The sequence below is a fragment of the Schistocerca serialis genome, chromosome 8 (assembly GCF_023864345.2).
Source record: "Schistocerca serialis cubense isolate TAMUIC-IGC-003099 chromosome 8, iqSchSeri2.2, whole genome shotgun sequence".
Taxonomy (NCBI): domain Eukaryota; kingdom Metazoa; phylum Arthropoda; class Insecta; order Orthoptera; family Acrididae; genus Schistocerca; species Schistocerca serialis.
Window position 1 is genome coordinate 506,172,060 of NC_064645.1, and position 20,726 is coordinate 506,192,785.

At 41.7% G+C, this 20,726-nt stretch overlaps 1 protein-coding gene across 3 annotated transcripts in view; it reads right to left on the reverse strand.

Moving 5' to 3' along the window:
• The window catches only part of LOC126416645 (magnesium transporter NIPA2), a 55,253-nt gene that overhangs the window by 16,250 nt on the left and 18,277 nt on the right, over window positions 1–20,726 (reverse strand). For all 3 annotated transcript variants that reach the window (XM_050084440.1, XM_050084438.1, XM_050084439.1), the window contains exon 5: window positions 9,690–9,798. In XM_050084440.1, the coding sequence (XP_049940397.1) occupies window positions 9,690–9,798 (109 nt within the window). The remainder of the gene's footprint in view (window positions 1–9,689; window positions 9,799–20,726) is intronic.

Genomic DNA, 20,726 nt, shown 5'->3' on the forward strand with positions numbered 1-20,726 from the left:
AGTACTTTTGCGATAGTTGTCTGGATGCAAACGCTATTACATTGTTTCAGTTTTGGAAGTTTGATAATTCATGAGATAGAGATTGAAGTATTGCTCATTTATTTGATTGAGGAAAGTTAATCTTTACCGTTCTCAGCGTGATGGTATATTAAGGTGAGTGTTAGACTTCAATTGAGTGATATTGGTTTATCGGACTTAGCTTTTGTACTGATGAACAGTTACAAACCTTGACACCAATGAATCAACGACAGAGAAACAATTCGTAGTCTTGAGTAGGGCTCAATAAAACGAAGACACGAAGAAAGACAAGTATGCCAATTAGTCAAAAGCTGTCGTCAGTGTCACGATTACTGAGCTGAAAAAAGTTAATCTTGAATGACATATTGGTGTACCTTTGTTGTACGGACAAACAATTAATTACAGAAAGAACAATAAAATCTGAGTCAAAAGATAAATCTTAAGTGTCACCTCACTCATTACATGGACAATACAATGTGTATTAATGCAAGTTGATTGACTCTTTCAACATTTTAAGTAACTAAATGAGTACATGTTTAATGGACAGTGAAAAGTGATTAGTTTAAACCAGTATTACGGAGTATTAAAAAAACATTTACTTGAACATAAGATATCTCTGGAGTTACGTCGGACCGTTGACAATAACTTGATGTAGCAATGGCATAGCAACGTGTACATCTACATGATTACTCTGCAATTCACATTTAAGTGCTTGGCAGAGGGTTCATCGAACCACAACCATACTATCTCCCTACCATTCCACTCCCGAACAGCGCGCAGGAAAAACGAACACCTAAACCTTTCTGTTCAAGCTCTGATTTCTCTGATTTTATTTTGATGATCATTCCTACCTATGTAGGTTGGACTCAACAAAATATTTTCACATTCGGAAGAGAAAGTTGGTGACTGAAATTTCGTAAATACACTCCTGGAAATGGAAAAAAGAACACATTGACACCGGTGTGTCAGACCCACCATACTTGCTCCGGACACTGCGAGAGGGCTGTACAAGCAATGATCACACGCATGGCACAGCGGACACACCAGGAACCGCAGTGTTGGCCGTCGAATGGCGCTAGCTGCGCAGCATTTGTGCACCGCCGCCGTCAGTGTCAGCCAGTTTGCCGTGGCATACGGAGCTCCATCGCAGTCTTTAACACTGGTAGCATGCCGCGACAGCGTGGACGTGAACCGTATGTGCAGTTGACGGACTTTGAGCGAGGGCGTATAGTGGGCATGCGGGAGGCCGGGTGGACGTACCGCCGAATCGCTCAACACGTGGGGCGTGAGGTCTCCACAGTACATCGATGTTGTCGCCAGTGGTCGGCGGAAGGTGCACGTGCCCGTCGACCTGGGACCGGACCACAGCGACGCACGGATGCACGCCAAGACCGTAGGATCCTACGCAGTGCCGTAGGGGACCGCACCGCCACTTCCCAGCAAATTAGGGACACTGTTGCTCCTGGGGTATCGGCGAGGACCATTCGCAACCGTCTCCATGAAGCTGGGCTACGGTCCCGCACACCGTTAGGCCATCTTCCGCTCACGCCCCAACATCGTGCAGCCCGCCTCCAGTGGTGTCGCGACAGGCGTGAATGGAGGGACGAATGGAGACGTGTCGTCTTCAGCGATGAGAGTCGCTTCTGCCTTGGTGCCAATGATGGTCGTATGCGTGTTTGGCGCCGTGCAGGTGAGCGCCACAATCAGGACTGCATACGACCGAGGCACACAGGGCCAACACCCGGCATCATGGTGTGGGGAGCGATCTCCTACACTGGCCGTACACCACTGCTGATCGTCGAGGGGACACTGAATAGTGCACGGTACATCCAAACCGTCATCAAACCCATCGTTCTACCATTCCTAGACCGGCAAGGGGACTTGCTGTTCCAACAGGACAATGCACGTCCGCATGTATCCCGTGCCACCCAACGTGCTCTAGAAGGTGTAAGTCAACTACCCTGGCCAGCAAGATCTCCAGATCTGTCCCCCATTGAGCATGTTTGGGACTGGATGAAGCGTCGTCTCACGCGGTCTGCACGTCCAGCACGAACGCTGGTCCAACTGAGGCGCCAGGTGGAAATGGCATGGCAAGCCGTTCCACAGGACTACATCCAGCATCTCTACGATCGTCTCCATGGGAGAATAGCAGCCTGCATTGCTGCGAAAGGTGGATATACACTGTACTAGTGCCGACATTGTGCATGCTCTGTTGCCTGTGTCTATGTGCCTGTGGTTCTGTCAGTGTGATCATGTGATGTATCTGACCCCAGGAATGTGTCAATAAAGTTTCCCCTTCCTGGGACAATGAATTCACGGTGTTCTTATTTCAATTTCCAGGAGTGTAGATCTCGCAGCGACGAAAAACGTCTTTGCTTTAATGACTTCCATCCCAATTCGCGTATCATATCTGCCACACTCTCTCCCCTATTACGTGATAATAAAAAACGAGCTGCCTTTTTTTGCACCCTTTCGATGTCCTCTGTCAATCCCACCTGGTAAGGATCCCACACCGCGCAGCAATATTCTAACAGAGGACGAACGAGTGTACTGTAAGCTGTCTCTTTAGTGGACTTGTTGCATCTTCTAAGTGTCCTGCCAATGAAACACAACCTTTGGCTTGCCTTCCCCTCAATATTATCTATGTGGTCTTTCCAACTGAAGTTGTTCGTAATTTTTACACCCAGGTACTTAGTTGAATTGACAGTCTTGAGAATTGTACTATTTATCGAGTAATCTAATTCCAACGGATTTCTTTTGGAACTCATGTGGATCACCTCACACTTTTCTTTATTTAGCGTCAACTGCCACCTGCCACACCATACAGCAATCTTTTCTAAATCGCTTTGCAACTGATACTGGTCTTCGAATGACCTTACTAGATGGTAAATTACAGCATCATCTGCGAACAACCTAAGAGAACTGCTCAGATTGTCACCCAGGTCATTTATATAGATCAGGAACAGCAGAGGTCCCAGGACACTTCCAACACCTGATATCACTTCAGTTTTACTCAATGATTTGCCGTCTATTACTACGAACTGCAACCTTCCTGACAGGAAATCACGAATCCAGTCGCACAACTGAGACGATACCCCATAGGCCCGCAGCTTGATTAGAAGGCACTTGTGAGGAACGGTGTCAAAAGCTTTCCGGAAATCTAGAAATACGGAATCAACTTGAGATCCCCTGTCGATAGCGGCCATTACTTCATGCGAATAAAGAGCTAGCTGCGTTGCACAAGAACTATGTTTTCTGAAACCATGCTGATTACGTATCAATAGATCGTTCCCTTCGAGATGATTCATAATGTTTGAATACAGTATACGCTGCAAAACCCTACTGCAAACTGACGTCAATGATATAGGTCTGTAGTTCAATGGATTACTCCTACTACCCTTCTTAAACACTGGTGCGACTTGCGCAATTTTCCAATCTGTAGGTACAGATCTATCGGTGAGCGAGCGGTTGTATATGATTGCTAAGTAGGGAGCTATTGTATCAGCGTAATCTGAAAGGAACCTAATCGGTATACAATCTGGACCTGAAGACTTGCCAGTATCAAGCGATTTGAGTTGCTTCGCAACCCCCAAGGTATCTACTTCTAAGAAACTCATGCTAGCAGCTGTTCGTGTTTCAAATTCTGGAATATTCCATTCATCTTCCCTGGTGAAGGAATTTCAGAAAACTGCGTTCAATAACTCCGCTTTAGCGGCACAGTCGCCGGTAACAGTACCATCGACACTGCACAGCGAAAGTATTGACTGCAGCTTGCCGCTTGTGTACTTTACATACGACCAGAATTTCTTCAGATTTTCTACCAAATTTCGAGACAATGTTTCGTTGTGGAACCTATTAAAGTCATCTCGCATTGATGTCCGTGCCAAATTTCACGCGTCTGTAAATTTTAGCCAATCTTCGGGATTTCGCGTTCTTCTGAACTTCGCATGCTTTTTCCGTTGCCTCTGCAACAGCGTTCGGACCTGTTTTGTGTACCATGGGGGATCAGTTCCATCTCTTACCAATTTATGAGGTATGAATCTCTCAATTGCTGTTGCTACTATATCTTTGAATTTGAGCCACATCTCGTCTACATTTGCATAGTCAATTCGGAAGGAATGGAGATTGTGTCTTAGGAAGGCTTCTAGTGACACTTTATCTGTTTTTTTAAATAAAATTATTTTGCGTTTGTTTCTGATGGATTTGGAAGAAACAGTATTGATCCTAGCTACAACGACCTTGTGATCACTAATCCCTGTATCAGTCATGATGCTCTCTCTTAGCTCTGGATTATTTATGGCTAAGAGATCAAGTGTGTTTTCGCAACCATTTACAATTCGCGTGGGTTCGTGGACTAACTGCTCGAAATAATTTTCGGAGAAAGCATTTAGGACAATCTCTTAAGATCTTTTCTGCCTACCACCGGTTTTGAACAAGTATTTTTGCCAACATATCGAGGGAAGGTTGAAGTCCCCACCAACTATAACCGTATGAGTGTGGTATTTATTTGTTACGAGACTCAAATTTTCTCTGAACTGTTCAGCAACTATATCATCGAAGTCTGGGGATCGGTAGAAGGAGCCAATTATTAACTTAGTTCGGCTGTTAAGTATAACCTCCGCCCATACTAATTCGCACAGAATACCTACTTTGACCTCACTACAAGATAAACCACTACTGACAGACACAAACACTCCACCACCAATTCTGCCTAATCTATGTTTCCTGAACACCATCTGAGACTTCGTAAAAATTTCTGCAGAACCTATTTCAGGCTTTAGCCGGCTTTCTATACCAATAACGATTTCAGCTTCTGTGCTTTCTATTAGCGCTTGAAGCTCAGGGACTTCCCAGCACAACTACAACAATTTACAACTACAATTCCGACTGTTCCTTGATCCAAGCACATCCTGTATTTGCCAAGCACCCTTTGAGATTGCAGCCCACCCCGTACTTTCCCGAGGCCTTCTAACCTAAAAAAACGCCCAGTCCACACCACACAGCCTCCGCTACCCGTGTAGCCGCCAGCTAAGTGTAGTGAACTCCTGACCTATTCAGCGGAACCCGAAACCCCACCACCCTATGGTGCAAGTCAAGGAATCTGCAGCCAACATGGTCGCAAAACTGTCTGAGCCTCTGATTCAGACCCTCCACCCGGTTCTGCACCAAAGGTCCGCAGTCGGTTCTGTCAACGATGCTGCAGATGGTGAGCTCTGCCTTCATCTCATAAGCAAGACCGGCAGCCTTCACCAAATCAGATAGCCGCTGGAATCCAGAGAGAATTTCCTCAGATCCAAAGCGACACACGCCATTAGTGCCGACATGTGCCACCAACTGCAGCTGGCTGCACCCTGTGCTCTTCATGGCATCCGGAAGGACCCTTTCCACATCAGGAATGACTCCACCCGGAATGCACATGGAGTGCACACTGGATTTCTTCCCCTCCTTAGCCGCCATATCCCTAAGGGGCCGCATTATGCGCCTAACATTGGAGCTCCCAACTAGCAATAAGCCCACCCTCTACGATTGCCCGGACCTTGAAGGCTGAGAATCATCCTCTGAAACAGGGCAGGCAGCTGCATCTGGCTCAGCCAGAGACAGTACCTGAAACCTGTTTGTCAGACACACTGGGGAGGCTTTCTGATCAGCCTCTGGGGATGTCTTTCGCTGCCTGCCATGCCTTGGGACGACCTCCCAATCAACCACAGGCGAGGGCTCAGCCCCACTGCGGGCAGCAACCGGGGCAACCACAGCGGCAGACCGATCTGGGGACAGACGGGATGAGGTTGACATCCCCGTGATACCCAAGTCCGGCTCCCCACAGTGGTGCCCATTGGCAACAGCCTCAAGTTGCGCAACCGAAGTCAGCACCGCCTGCAGCTGTGAGCGAAGGGATACCAACTCAGCCCTCATCTGAACACAGCAATCACAGTCCCTGCCCATTCTAATCAATGTTGAACAACAGTTACTGAAACACGAGTCCGTGCCTAAATAACACAAGGGCAACACGCAAAGAATGTATGAACTAACCTGTACAAATGCCTAACGACTGCGCTACAATCTGTCTGAATTTACGATTACAGTAACTAAAACTTGAAATTACACCTCCTATACGAAACTATGTAACAAATAAGTGAGTTAGGAGTATACGACTTGCTGCTGGCAGCTGCTTATCCAACAGCGGCAGGGAGCACACTGGCTGTGACCAACCGACACTGGCCGTTCAAAACAAAAACAGAAGACAAACGACTACGCGAATTTACACTATTCAGGTACTAAAACGTGATGCTAAAACTCTCAAATACTGTAATACGCCTGAAATTTATGAATTAAACAATGCAAGTAGCCAAAAACACGCAAAGAAATTAAATATTAAACTATGTAACAAGTAAGTAAGCTAGGCGTATATGACTTGCTGCTGGCAGCTGCTTATCCAACGGTGGCAGGGAGCACACTGGCTGTGACCAACCAACACTGGCCATTCAAAACAAAAACAGAAGACATACGACTACGCGAATTTACACTATTCAGGTACTAACAGGCGATGCTACAACTCTCAAATACTGTAATACGCCCGAAATTTATGAATTAAACAATGCAAGTACCCAAAAACACGCAAAGAAATTAAGAACTAAACTATGTAACAAATAAGTGAGCTAGGAATAGTAGACAGCAAAATTTCATCCTCGCTACGTATCATGTGAAAAACGACCGTAATGATGAAATCAAGAATCAACATTTTATTTCATCACAGAACTAACCAGTCATAAAAATAAAAATAAACAATTGCAGTTTACCAGTTTGCACAAGCTGAGAAGACTGTTGCAGACAGATAACAGAATATTTCTAAACCAGGCGAGGAGTTGTGTTCTTACAAGAGTTACAGGTGCTGTTCCGCGTCATACCGACGGGGACAAACATCGTTACGAGTCGCATCTCCTCCCGGCAAGTGAAGAAGGATGGAAGGGACGTCACACTTGCCATTTTCTTTTTTTCTATATCCATCTTCACTACTCAGTCTATCACCATATTCTATGACCTTTGAACTAAAACCGCAGTGCTTACCACCTTTGACCTCCAATGCTCTGACAATTTCTTGATCGTCGACGCTTTTTCTTCTATGAAAATGCTTAGATTCTAAATGACACCCCCTCTCTCCTCATCAATCCTGTAACCAAAATATTTCCTCTTTTCTACCTGTGGTTCCAAAAGCTAGCAGTGATGTCCATTTGCATTTGTAAGTATCTACTGGCCATAGTGGTAATTACACTTCCTGAATGGAAGTACTGGCCAGCTCCTCTTCTCAAATTTAATTAACAAATATATAGTAATTGCAGTAACAATTATGTCAGTTCTCAAAATGTAAATTCAGCTTTTGTGCAGAGGTGGGGAAAAGTGTGTATTGAGGAGGTTGACTCTGAGAAACTCAAGAATCTTGTTTCAACAGAATGCAAATATAAGAACAGTAGACGGTTTTCCATTGACTTTCTATGCAATGTATTCAGTCATTCACAGCTATATCAGAGAGTTTTCTTCATAGACAGTCAATGTCGTATTGAGTCAGCAAATTCAGGTAAGAAAACGAGTCTTGTTTGAACAATGACTGAAGATTACACCTACAGGTTCTATTGTTAAGTTTCCGTGGATGGAAAGCTCAAGTTCCCTTAATGGTGACAAATTTGATGTCATCAATTTCACTAAGTTGCTGCAGTAGTTAAGCATTTGGATATTCCCTGTTGATACTCCAAAAATGCAAAGATAATTAGTGCAGATAAAATAACACTATATATGTTGCTATAATCTCGCTTGAAAAGAGTATGACTATAACCGTGTACAGGTGCACTGAAGTACATCTTCCTATGTCCTTCAAAAGAAAGAACACAGGAGAATTATTTGAAGGCACGAGTTCTGGTCAACCCTCCGAAGAGTATAGTTTTATGTAATGGAAAGCTGTATTTTTTTGAGACGTATGTCCATCTTTAGTATGTTGTGGGTTAACTGCATAAAAATATTAGGTCTATGACTTTGCTTCCAATTTTTGTTTTTTCTCAAAGTGCAACGGCTATTGTGAAAATTTACAATTCAAAGTATTGGCCATTAGTTGCCACTATGTTCTTCCATTTTTCAAGCAGCATACAAATCCTGTGGTGGAATAACTGAGAGATCCATAAGGCAAACCAATTTTGCACTTGTTCATAAGACCAGAAGTACTGGTCAGCCAGGTTGTGCACCACTTATTGATAAAGATGGAACCCAGAGCAAGCAATGTCTGGAAAATACAGCAGGTGTGGTAGGACTTCCCGTTTCAGTGTTAAGTATGTTTTTATGGGTTTTGCAACATGGGGTCAATCATAGCTATGCTGCAAAATCACCTTTTCATATCTATTGCTGTATTGGGCCCTTTGTCTTTCAGTGTTAGGCTCAAATGCATCAATTGCTTTCGATAATGATATCCTGTGATTGTTTCAGTCAGTTTCAGTAGCTTTGAAAAGCTTCTCTACTGCCATATGGGTCTTAAAATCAAAATCACCATTCTTGAAGCATTTAGACCATTCTCTACAGATTCTTTCATTAATAAGTGCCTCACAATAGATCTTACGCAACATTTTATGATCTTCAGCCACAGGTTTATTCACATTAAAGCACAAAATTAAAGCTATCCACAAATAATAAGAATAGGGCTTGTAAGCTGACATATTCAATTGAGAATAACTTTATGATGCAATCACAAATCGAGTAATATTTTGATGGCGTTATGTTTACAAATGTCTAAGATTAATGTATAATGCAACCTTCCACCAGCAACCCAACTTGCCTCTGCTGCCACCTATTGCAAACTGGTGGCAGCAAAGTTGTAGACTAAAAATAATTACAGAAGAAAGTTGTAACTATCTGAAGAGAATAGCATATACCTCAGAATTTTTTAGCATTTCAGCTCCAACAGAAATTCCACAGTTTGTGTCGACAAGCACAAGATATTCACATCAGCAGCATTCAAGTACCTAGCTGCACCAACAACTGATGGCAAAGACGTACTCCATGACAACACGGTTAAATTTCTTACTTTTTTGCTTTGGACAGATTTAGTATGGTCATACTTATCGAAAGCTTTTACATTTGACTTCACTCTACATTGAAAGTTTCATTAAGTAGAAAACCAACAGCCTTGTTCAAGCACCAATTCATTTATCACAAAAATTTCTGGTAACTTACATCTAATATCCAATAACCGATCCCGAAGTGATTTATTTCTAATCTTAAAAGTGAAATATGCTGTCCCATTGTATTGTTAACTCCCCATACAGATTATGCCTGAAAGTGTTAATGAAATCTTTCCAAAGAGGTGTACAGCAGACCATTCATAGACTGATTTGAAATAATACACCAGCATGACTAAAACTGATGAACAACTTGGAAACATGATTTTTTGTGTGTTTGTCCCTCCACAGAAAGTGTTCAGTTTTGATCTCAGATCTTCAGTCAGCTACACTAAACCAAAACATTTCTGCAAAGCATTTTAAGCAAATTTACTATCTTGTTCTCAAAGTGAAATAGGCCTTTAAATATATCAAAGATTATTCGTTAAGACATTACAACAAATTGGAGATACATGAAAAAAAACAACTGTACAGGCTAGAAAACTACATAAATTATTATATGGACCTATCTACCTGGATCTAATAGTTTCTGCTTCAAGACGTCCAAATTTTCTATTTCTTCTTCTTTTGGAGAATGGATGACAACAACAGTTGAGCCCAAGATGCAGAGAAAGCATCCCATCTGGAAATAAAATGTTTAAAGGAATTTTACATTGCTCTACTGCCTAAACATTAGATTAATGGTTTAATTATAACAAAGACAAATTGCACAACCAACACCTTTTAGATCCCCTCCACCCCACCCAAATACCAGATACTTTGAATTATGAAGATGCACTGGTCCATACAACAAATCCTCTGATCCTGCAATCCGCCTGGCCTCAATCTCTGTCAGTTCCTGTTTCACATTAAAAAAATGATCAACATAGAATGCTTACTGAAATGCCAATTTTAAGACTTAATTAATAATTAATCTTATAATGTGAAAAAGAACTTGTACAGTACTAGTGTATTAAAGTATACATTAGTTGTTCCATAAAATTTTGGGCATGCAGCCACATAAATTCAGCTTCTTCTTCTTCTTCTTCTAATATTTCAGCTGAATACTGTCCAGCCATCTTCAGAGAGAACCAAGGTGACCAATGATCCAGCACTTGCTCCATCCTTTTAAACTCGCCCTTGGTGGCCAACCTTTTTATGGACGACTTCGAGGAGAAAGTGCTGTAATCTGCTAGCTTGAAACCCTAGTGTAGTGGAGGTATGTTGCTGACACGTTTTTAGTGTGGCCCCATGGTGAAGACAAGCTAAAAGAATTTTTAAATCATCTGAATTCTATCCACAGACAAATTCAGTTCATGAAGGAAATCGAAAAAGGTGGATGCCTTCCATTTTTGGATGTGTTGGTATGGCACAAAGATGATGGCACTTTGGAACATGCAGTGTATTGAAAACCGACCCACACAGATTTGTATTTATGTGCAAATAGTTGCCACCATCCTTTGCAGACAATGAGTGTACTCAGAACTCTAGTACACAGAGCACACATCACTACTGACGAGACCAGTCTGGAGGACAAGCTTCTACACCTGAGAAGAGTTTTTGAAGCCAACAGGTACTCTCCACAGCAGATACGTAAGGCACTACAAATGAAATCAACAGTGGGCACAAGAAAAGCAGAAGAAGACACGGAAAGTTTTAAATCCATGGCTTTCCTGCCATATGTGGGAAGCCCTTCACCAAAAATAGGATGAATTCCCAGGAAACACAAAATGAAAGTGATTTTTCACCCGCCACCAAAGACTGTAGCACTCCTGGGTTCCGTTAAAGATGATATGGTGCTTCGGAAGCCTGGGGTTTATAAAATCTCCTGTGATTGCATCCATTCATACATCAGACAGACAACACATACAGTCCACGAGAGATGCACAGAGCACTGCAGGTACACCCGTCTCTTACAACCTAATAAATCTGTGGCGGCGAAGCACTGTATTGACACTGGGAGCTATATGGTGTACGATAATGTCGAAATTTTAGCCTCAACTTCATCTTTCTGGGACTCTGTAATGGAAGGAGCAATTGAAATTCGGTTGGCGAGGAATTTAATTAATAGAGGTAGCAACTTCAGCTTTGACAAATCATGGAATCCAGCAATTTCTGTAATTCAATCACAAAGCCGTCATGACGGTGCAGCTCTCCACGACACATCGATATCACCGTGTGGATCAACTGCGCAGCCATAGATTTAATTTCCATGCATATGTTACACCTCTTTGCCACTTATCAACGTCTCTGCGGCCTTGTGTATCTTTGGCCAAATACGCAGTGGTCCTCGAGTTTAAAAGGATGGAGCAAGTGCTGGAGTGTTAGATACTTTGGCTCACTCGGAAGATGGCTGGACGGTATTCAGCCGAAATATTAGAAGAAGAAGCTGAATTTATGCAGCTGCACACTCAAAACGTTTTGGAGCAGTCTTTATGCCGCAAAAACATGAAGATGCATATATACATTAGTTATTCACAACTCTACAAGTACTCTACTTTTAACACAAAGACTATACAGCCCTGACAATGCTGTTAAGTGGCACAAAACCAAGAAAAAAGGTGTGGACACCAAACTGCACCGCTCAGTATAACAACAAACAAGTGATACACAGTGTTGGTATATCAAAGGAAATGATTTGTTCGTGTGCACTCTGTCAGCGTTTCTCATTTTCCATTATTACTGATGTGCATGGGTGCATACTAGGACATTGTTGAGCAACTATGAACACTATGCTTGAACCTGCAGTTCCATTAAACAATGGTTTTACCTGGCGAAGTCATGCATTCCCTAGAAATGTGCTGCCTGCTTTATTTTCTGCCAGTTTTAGTTTACTAATAGTGCATGTGTCACTAACACTTAACAAAAAGATTAAGATAATCTAGGTGACCGAGATAGACAAACTCATTCTGTGTGAAAAAAATGTTGCATTTTAACTTCGGCAATACACCAATTTATGATACTTTAAGAAATAAGGATAAGATATGAACTGAATGAACAAAAGGGAATGAGCAATGAAAAGAAAGGTGAAAAAGACAGGAAATAAAGAAATTAACAACATAGTGTGGGAATGGTTTGTAAGTGCACAGACAAAAAACTTACAAGCTAAGGTTGTGCTGGAAATTGTAGCTTCAGAATGGAAGACCGTACTGTACAACCCAACTGCGAATTGTGAACTGAAAGATGTGTTCAATGCCAATGAAACAGGAGTGGCTTCCTACACATTGCCTTCAAAATCTCTACCAATTCAAGGCGAATAGTGCACTGGCAGAAAAATGTCCAAGGAAAGACTCACTGTACTTCTGCGTGGAAACAAGTTAGGTGAAATGTAGAAGCCACTGGTGATTGGAAAGGTGGAAAAACTGCATTGTTTCACAAACAAAGATGTCAGCAAGCTTCCAGTCATATGGTGAAGCAATAACAAGGTGCAGATGGTGAGCGGCCTTGTGGAAGAATGGCGGAATTCTTTCAATGCCACATTTAAAAAAGGAAATTTCCAAGTTCTCCTTTTCACAAACAATGCAACCTGCCACCCGAAAGTCAAGTTATCAAATGTGAAACTGGCTCGGTTCCTGTCATGTTCAAGCAATCTCAAACAACCCATGGACCAGGGGGTTATTTACACATTCATTTCACATTGTATGTGATTATATATGCAGCCTCTTATTCTTAGTGCTGAAGAAGCCGAAAGTGCATTTGCTCTTGCATGGTCAGTTTCTGTCTTGGATGTAGTAAATTGGATTGGCTTGGCTTGGCAGTAAGGGAAATAATGCCTGAAACTGTTACCAAATCCTTCAACAAAGTGGGGTTTGGAGGTCAAGAACAATGTGCTTCTGTGGCCATCGAAGCTCAAGAAAATGTAGCAGCAATTGCCAAGTTAATTGAAATCCGAAAAATTTCATGTAGTGCAGATGATTACATTTGAACTGATCACTATCTGTCAACTCACACCACTTGTACTTCAGCCACAGATTTAATAGAAATTTGCAACACAGAAGATGATCAGGAAGATATAAAGGAAGAAGAAGAGGAGCAAAATGGTGTCCCTATAAAAATTAATAGGCCTCAACAACTTACTGCATGTATAAATGATGTTATGCAATTTGCAGATCACACACACACAAATTCTTCCAAGCTCTTGGAACTATTGTACAGCGCAAAAAATTGTGTATAAAAAACAATTTTAAATAGGGAATTCAAATAGGTTTCCCTCCCCAATGTGTGGTGAAAAAAGCGGAATGTAAAGCAAATGAACATGGGAATAATATGTATGTACATACAACAATAAACAACTTTAAAATTAGAATAAAAATACAGACATGGCATATTATTTATCAATTAATGTAATAGTCTAGTGTTCTAATGTACAATACATAGGAGATGAATGTCAACTGCACAGGGAGTGAAGGTACGTAAATACGTGCATAATTACCAATTTACACTATTGTGCATGATACCTGACAAATTTTATGTTCCCTAGTGAGTTTTGTGTAATCTGGAAACTTGTCCAATTTGGTAAATTATTTTAGTCCCATGCAACTCCATATTGAGTAAGTTTTACTGTATATGAAACTTCTCAAATTCAACATTAGTTCATTCTTCTCCCAGTCAATAAAAAAATAAAACTGCCTTACCATCATCATTCTCCAATTCTACTTTCTTAGGCATTGAGCACAACTTTTTCTCATCATGATTTTGCTGGTCCAGGGCGTCTTTCCATACATCCCTTTTTCTCTTGTTCTGAGTTGTCCCTACAAAGTTTTTATTACAGAAGCTTTAGGGGAAGGCTATTGCTATCCCTTCATTTTACCACAGATATAAGCCTCTGATGTCAAAAAGCCCATCCCCACTACCTACGAGCCCGTACCAATGAAGTTTATGACCACATAACATCAACAAAAAGTTAAATGCCAGCATCTTTACAATCTGTCCCTAAGATAATTTTCATCCTTTTTGGTTTTCTCACACATAATTCTTATGAAATTCATCAGCAAGGTCATTTTCTCATTTCTGCTCATGTTTTCCCACACAAATTTTTAATTCAACTGGAGAAATCTAGTACGTTCTGAAGTACTCAGAATATTTTCTGTCCACATACTGAATCTATCCCATTTGCTCCAAAGAGAGACAGTAATCAGTTGCTCCCCCATTGAAGAATGGTCTAAGTGTGCCATCATTTACAGCTTAAATAATAGAGTGAAAACAGTACCTTCTCTCCAGTTTTTGTGCGTGCTTCCATGCTGTACCAATTTAAAACTGTCAGTATGGAGAATGACTTTTTGGTGCAACTACAGTCTTGTAGTGCATACATCGTTTGCCTATCACCAACGATGCACATGGTTAGGATGACCAGATGTCCGGATTAATCCGGACATGTGCTGCTTTTTAGCTCTTTGTCCGGGGTCCGGGAGGATTTTTACAGTGTCTGGCTTTTTCGCAAAGTTGAGCATAATACAGTTAAATTTACAATTCATACCGTTCTATTGCTCTTTTCTTAAATACTTCAACTATTGGCACAGCCTTTGTGATAAACACGCACGAGTGTGGCGTTAGTAGGTGGCACCAGGATCGAGAATATTTTCTCTAATTACCACACAGTGGACTGATGAGATGAATAGATTAAACCTTGAATCAGTGAAAAGTCTGTTGATGATCCAATATAATTTAAAAGAATTTTCATTCCTCCAAGAAGTATGAATAATTGTTAAGGAATGTATGTAATGTCTATAAATAATAAACTCATTTCTTAAAATTGAACATATGTTTGATGGGGAATACTGCAGACAAGGATACCACCCATCAGCTTTGGGCAAGTCACATGAAAGTAGCCAATCAGGAGTGGCGTTTAGGCAGCCGTCTTTGTTAAATCTTAAAACTATGCGTAAATATAAAAGCAATTGATGCCACAACGTCACCACAATCAATGTTTTTAATTTAAAATAAAAAAATATTGCTCTGGGAATCACCACCTGACCACCAGTAACAATTAACTACTAGTTTTACCGGTAATTCCCGGCAGTCACGTGACTTGTCCAAAGCTGACGGGTGGTATCCTCATCTGCAGTTGACCCGTTTGATGTGTCCTCTTTTTTTCTTCCTTTGCCCTCCTTTTTAAGCAATTGCATCTGGTCACCCTACACATGGTCGTCCACAATCTCTTTACATAGGTGATGTATAAGTTTACCCACAATCTGTTTTCAGTCCATGTATGTAAATTACAAGACTGGCACTGCCATCTGGGTAACACAGACATTATTTGAAAATAATAAGAAGTACATAAGGCGGTAATGCCTTCCCAACAGATGAGATGACAAAAAATATGCTTTTCCGACTGCTGAATTGTGTGACGTAACAGACAAAGATTCACCTATAATTGTACACAATACGCCTTTTTAGTATTCTCCTCGATACAATGAGAATTTCACTATGTAAAAATGTATGAATGATCATGTCTAATTTTCAACTTACACGAATCACTGTGCAGTTTCACAAAGAGTAATAATCAGACCTCAAAGGGTAACAACTAAGTATAAACTTATTAAATGGCAAAATTGCTCATTAATATTGTAAAGAAAAACATGTTGTTGTTGTTGTTGTGGTCTTCAGTCCTGAGACTGGTTTGATGCAGCTCTCCATGCTACTCTATCCTGTGCAAGCTTTTTCATCTCCCAGTACCTACTGCAACCTACATCCTTCTGAATCTGCTTAGTGTATTCATCTCTTGGTCTCCCTCTACGATTTTTACCCTCCACGCTGCCCTCCAATACTAAATTGGTGATCCCTTGATGCCTCAGAACATGTCCTACCAACCGATCCCTTCTTCTGGTCAAGTTGTGCCACAAACTTCTCTTCTCCCCAATCCTATTCAATACTTCCTCATTAGTTATGTGATCTACCCATCTAATCTTTAGCATTCTTCTGTAGCACCACATTTCGAAAGCTTCTATTCTCTTCCTGTCCAAACTGGTTATCGCCCATGTTTCACTTCCATACATGGCTACACTCCATACGAATACTTTCAGAAATGACTTCCTGACACTTAAATCAATACTGGATGTTAACAAATTTCTCTTCTTCAGAAACGCTTTCCTTGCCATTGCCAGCCTACATTTTATATCCTCTCTACTTCGACCATCATCAGTTATTTTGCTCCCCAAATAGCAAAACTCCTTTACTACTTTAAGTGCCTCATTTCCTAATCTAATTCCCTCAGCATCACCCGACTTAATTAGACTACATTCCATTATCCTTGTTTTGCTTTTGTTGATGTTCATCTTATATCCTCCTTTCAAGACACTGTCCATTCCATTCAACTGCTCTTCCAAGTCCTTTGCTGTCTCTGACAGAATTACAATATCATCAGCGAACCTCAAAGTTTTTATTTCTTCTCCATGAATTTTAATACCTACTCCGAATTTTTCTTTTGTTTCCTTTACTGCTTGCTCAATATACAGATTGAACAACATCGGGGAGAGGCTACAACCCTGTCTTACTCCCTTCCCAACCACTGCTTCCCTTTCATGCCCCTCGACTCTTATAACTGCCATCTGGTTTCTGTACAAATTGTAAATAGCCTTTCGCTCCCTGTATTTTACCCCTGCCACCTTTAGAATTTGAAAGAGAGTATTCCAGTCAACATTGTCAAAAGCTTTCTCTAAGTCTACAAATGCTAGAAACGTAGGTTTGCCTTTCCTTAATCTTTCTTCTAAGATAAGTCGTAAGGTCAGTATTGCCTCACGTGTTCCAGTGTTTCTACGGAATCCAAACTGATCTTCCCCGAGGTTGGCTTCTACTAGTTTTTCCATTCGTCTGTAAAGAATTCGTGTTAGTATTTTGCAGCTGTGACTTATTAAGCTGATAGTTCGGTAATTTTCACATCTGTCAACACCTGCTTTCTTTGGGATTGGAATTATTATATTCTTCTTGAAGTCTGAGGGTATTTCGCCTGTTTCATACATCTTGCTCACCAGATGGTAGAGTTTTGTCAGGACTGGCTCTCCCACGGCCGTCAGTAGTTCCAATGGAATATTGTCTACTCCGGGGGCCTTGTTTCGATTCAGGTCTTTCATTGCTCTGTCAAACTCTTCACGCAGTATCATATCTCCCATTTCATCTTCATCTACATCCTCTTCCATTTCCATAATATTGTCCTCAAGTACATCGCCCTTGTATAGACCCTCTATATACTCCTTCCACCTTTCTGCTTTCCCTTCTTTGCTCAGAACTGGGTTTCCATCTGAGCTCTTGATATTCATACAAGTCGTTCTCTTATCTCCAAAGGTCTCTTTAATTTTCCTGTAGGCGGTATCTATCTTACCCCTAGTGATATAGGCCTCTACATCCTTACATTTGTCCTCTAGCCATCCCTGCTTAGCCATTTTGCACTTCCTGTCGATCTCATTTTTGAGACGTTTGTATTCCTTTTTGCCTGTTTCACTTACTGCATTTTTATATTTTCTCCTTTCATCAATTAAATTCAATATTTCTTCTGTTACCCAAGGATTTCTACTAGCCCTCGTCTTTTTACCTACTTGATCCTCTGCTGCTGTCACTACTTCATCCCTCAAAGCTACCCATTCTTCTTCTACTGTATTTAATTCCCCCATTCCTGTCAATTGCTCCCTTATGCTCTCCCTGAATCTCTGTACAACCTCTGGTTCTTTTAGTTTATCCAGGTCCCATCTCCTTAAATTCCCACCTTTTTGCAGTTTCTTCAGTTTTAATCTACAGGTCATAACCAATAGATTGTGGTCAGAGTCCACATCTGCCCCTGGAAATGTCTTACAATTTAAAACCTGGTTCCTAAATCTCTGTCTTACCATTATATAATCTATCTGATACCTTTTAGTATCTCCAGGGTTCTTCCATGTATACAACCTTCTTTCATGATTCTTAAACCAAGTGTTAGCTATGATTATGTTGTGCTCTGTGCAAAATTCTACCAGGCGGCTTCCTCTTTCATTTCTGTCCCCCAATCCATATTCACCTACTATGTTTCCTTCTCTCCCTTTTCCTACACTCGAATTCCAGTCACCCATGACTATTAAATTTTCATCACCCTTCACAATCTGAATAATTTCTTTTATTTCATCATACATTTCTTCAATTTCTTCGTCATCTGCAGAGCTAGTTGGCATATAAACTTCTACTACTGTAGTAGGTGTGGGCTTCGTATCTATCTTGGCCACAATAATGCGTTCACTATGCTGTTTGTAGTAGCTTACCCGCATTCCTATTTTCCTATTCATTATTAAACCTACTCCTGCATTACCCCTATTTGATTTTGTGTTTATAACCCTGTAGTCACCTGACCAGAAGTCTTGTTCCTCCTGCCACCGAACTTCACTAATTCCCACTATATCTAACTTCAACCTATCCATTTCCCTTTTTAAATTTTCTAACCTACCTGCCCGATTAAGGGATCTGACATTCCACGCTCCGATCCGTAGAACGCCAGTTTTCTTTCTCCTGATAACGACATCCTCTTGAGTAGTCCCCGCCCGGAGATCCGAATGGGGGACTATTTTACCTCCGGAATATTTTACCCAAGAGGACGCCATCATCATGTAATCATACAGTAAAGCTGCATGCCCTCGGGAAAAATTACGGCTGTAGTTTCCCCTTGCTTTCAGCCGTTCGCAGTACCAGCACAGCATGGCCGTTTTGGTTATTGTTACAAGGCCAGATCAGTCAATCATCCAGACTGTTGCCCTTGCAACTACTGAAAAGGCTGCTGCCCCTCTTCAGGAACCACACGTTTGTCTGGCCTCTCAACAGATACCCCTCCGTTGTGGTTGCACCTACGGTACGGCTATCTGTATCGCTGAGGCACGCAAGCCTCCCCACCAACGGCAAGGTCCATGGTTCATGGGGGGGAAGAAAAACATGTCTACTGTAATATTAATTGTTAAAAATATTCATCCTACAAAATTTAACAATGAAGACACTGTATTTTACAAAACTATTTCTGTAAAATATATGTCTGCTTTCTGCTGAATGTACTGGCTAATTATGCACAAGTTCTATCCACTGTAAACCATACGCTGTCCAAACACATGTAACCACCTGTCAAAAGTCTGAATAAACACATTCTGCAGCGCACACCACTGCGATACACGCAGGAACAGAGCCAATGAGGTCCTGGAAGGCACCGACAGGGATTTGGAACCATGCCAGTTCTAGTAGTATGGCCAGATGTACTCGGTTTCTCAACTGAGGATTCATGGCATGAACAGATCAATAGAGGTGGGTCATGCAGATTCTCCATTGGGTTTAAATCCAGGGAATTTTGTGGCCACAGGAATATGGTAAACTCATCCTGGTACTCTCCGAATCATGCGTGTACAGTGTGAGCTGTGTAATACGTTGCACTGCCCTGCTGGTAGATGCCATCATGTTGGGGAAAAAAACCAACTGCAAGCTGCGTTGGATGTGGTCCCCAAGTAGAGATGCATACTTTCACTGATCCATTGTGCCTTCCCCAGAATGACTAGACCACCCAGCAGATGCCACGAAAACATTCCTCATTACATAATGCTCCCTCCTCTGGCCCAGACACTTCCACAATTGTTGCAGGGTGGTGGTGGTGGTGGTGGTTAGTGTTTAACGTCCCATCGACAACGAGGTCATTAGAGACTGAGCGCAAGCTTGGGTTAGGAAGGATTGGGAAGGAAATCAGCCGTGCCCTTTCAAAGGAACCATCCCGGCATTTGCCTGAAACGATTTTAGGGAAATCACGGAAAACCTAAATCAGGATGGCTGGAGACAGGATTGAACCATCGTCCTCCAGAATGCGAGTCCAGTGTGCTAACCACTGCGCCACCTCGCTCGGTGTTGCAGGATGTTTGCCATCTGTCTAATAGAGCACAAAACATGATTCATTTGAAAACACTGCTTGTAACCACTCAGTGGATGTCCAGTTGCAGTACTGGTGTGCCAGTTCCAACCTTCTTCGCTGATGAACAGCAGTTGGCACAGGTGCACGAACCGGACACTTACTGTGGAGGCCTGTATGCAACTATGTTCGCTCAACAGTCATTGAGGAGACATTGTTGGTAGCCCCCTCAGTTCATCTGTGCAGTCAGCTGCTTAACAGTTGCACGTCTATTCACCACAGCCATTGTTCACCCCGTCAGCTATAACTCGTGGGACACCACACTTGCCTCGGTGCCTGTTTTGGATAGTGCCATTTTCCTATGCATAGTATACTTTAATCAAGACAGCATGCAAATAGTTTATATACTTAGCCAATCCAGTAATGCTTCCGTGCTTGCACCAAAAGCCAACGACCGTGTCCTTTTGGACATCAGATAAATCGCTCCTTTTTCGCATTTCGACAACAGCTGCACTGTTTCCCACATCCCCTCCTGGCACACTTTATGCACCCTTATTGCATGTTGACATTAAACATTAGTGGTTGTTATGTTAATGTGACTGGACTGTGTAATTAACGTTTTATATAACAATACTTTAAGAACCATAAGTAACTCTTTGTTGTATAAAGGCTAGTGCCAGGTCAAAGCCGTTTGTTGTTACAGAGAGTTGTTAATATGAGTCAGTATGCAGTGAGAG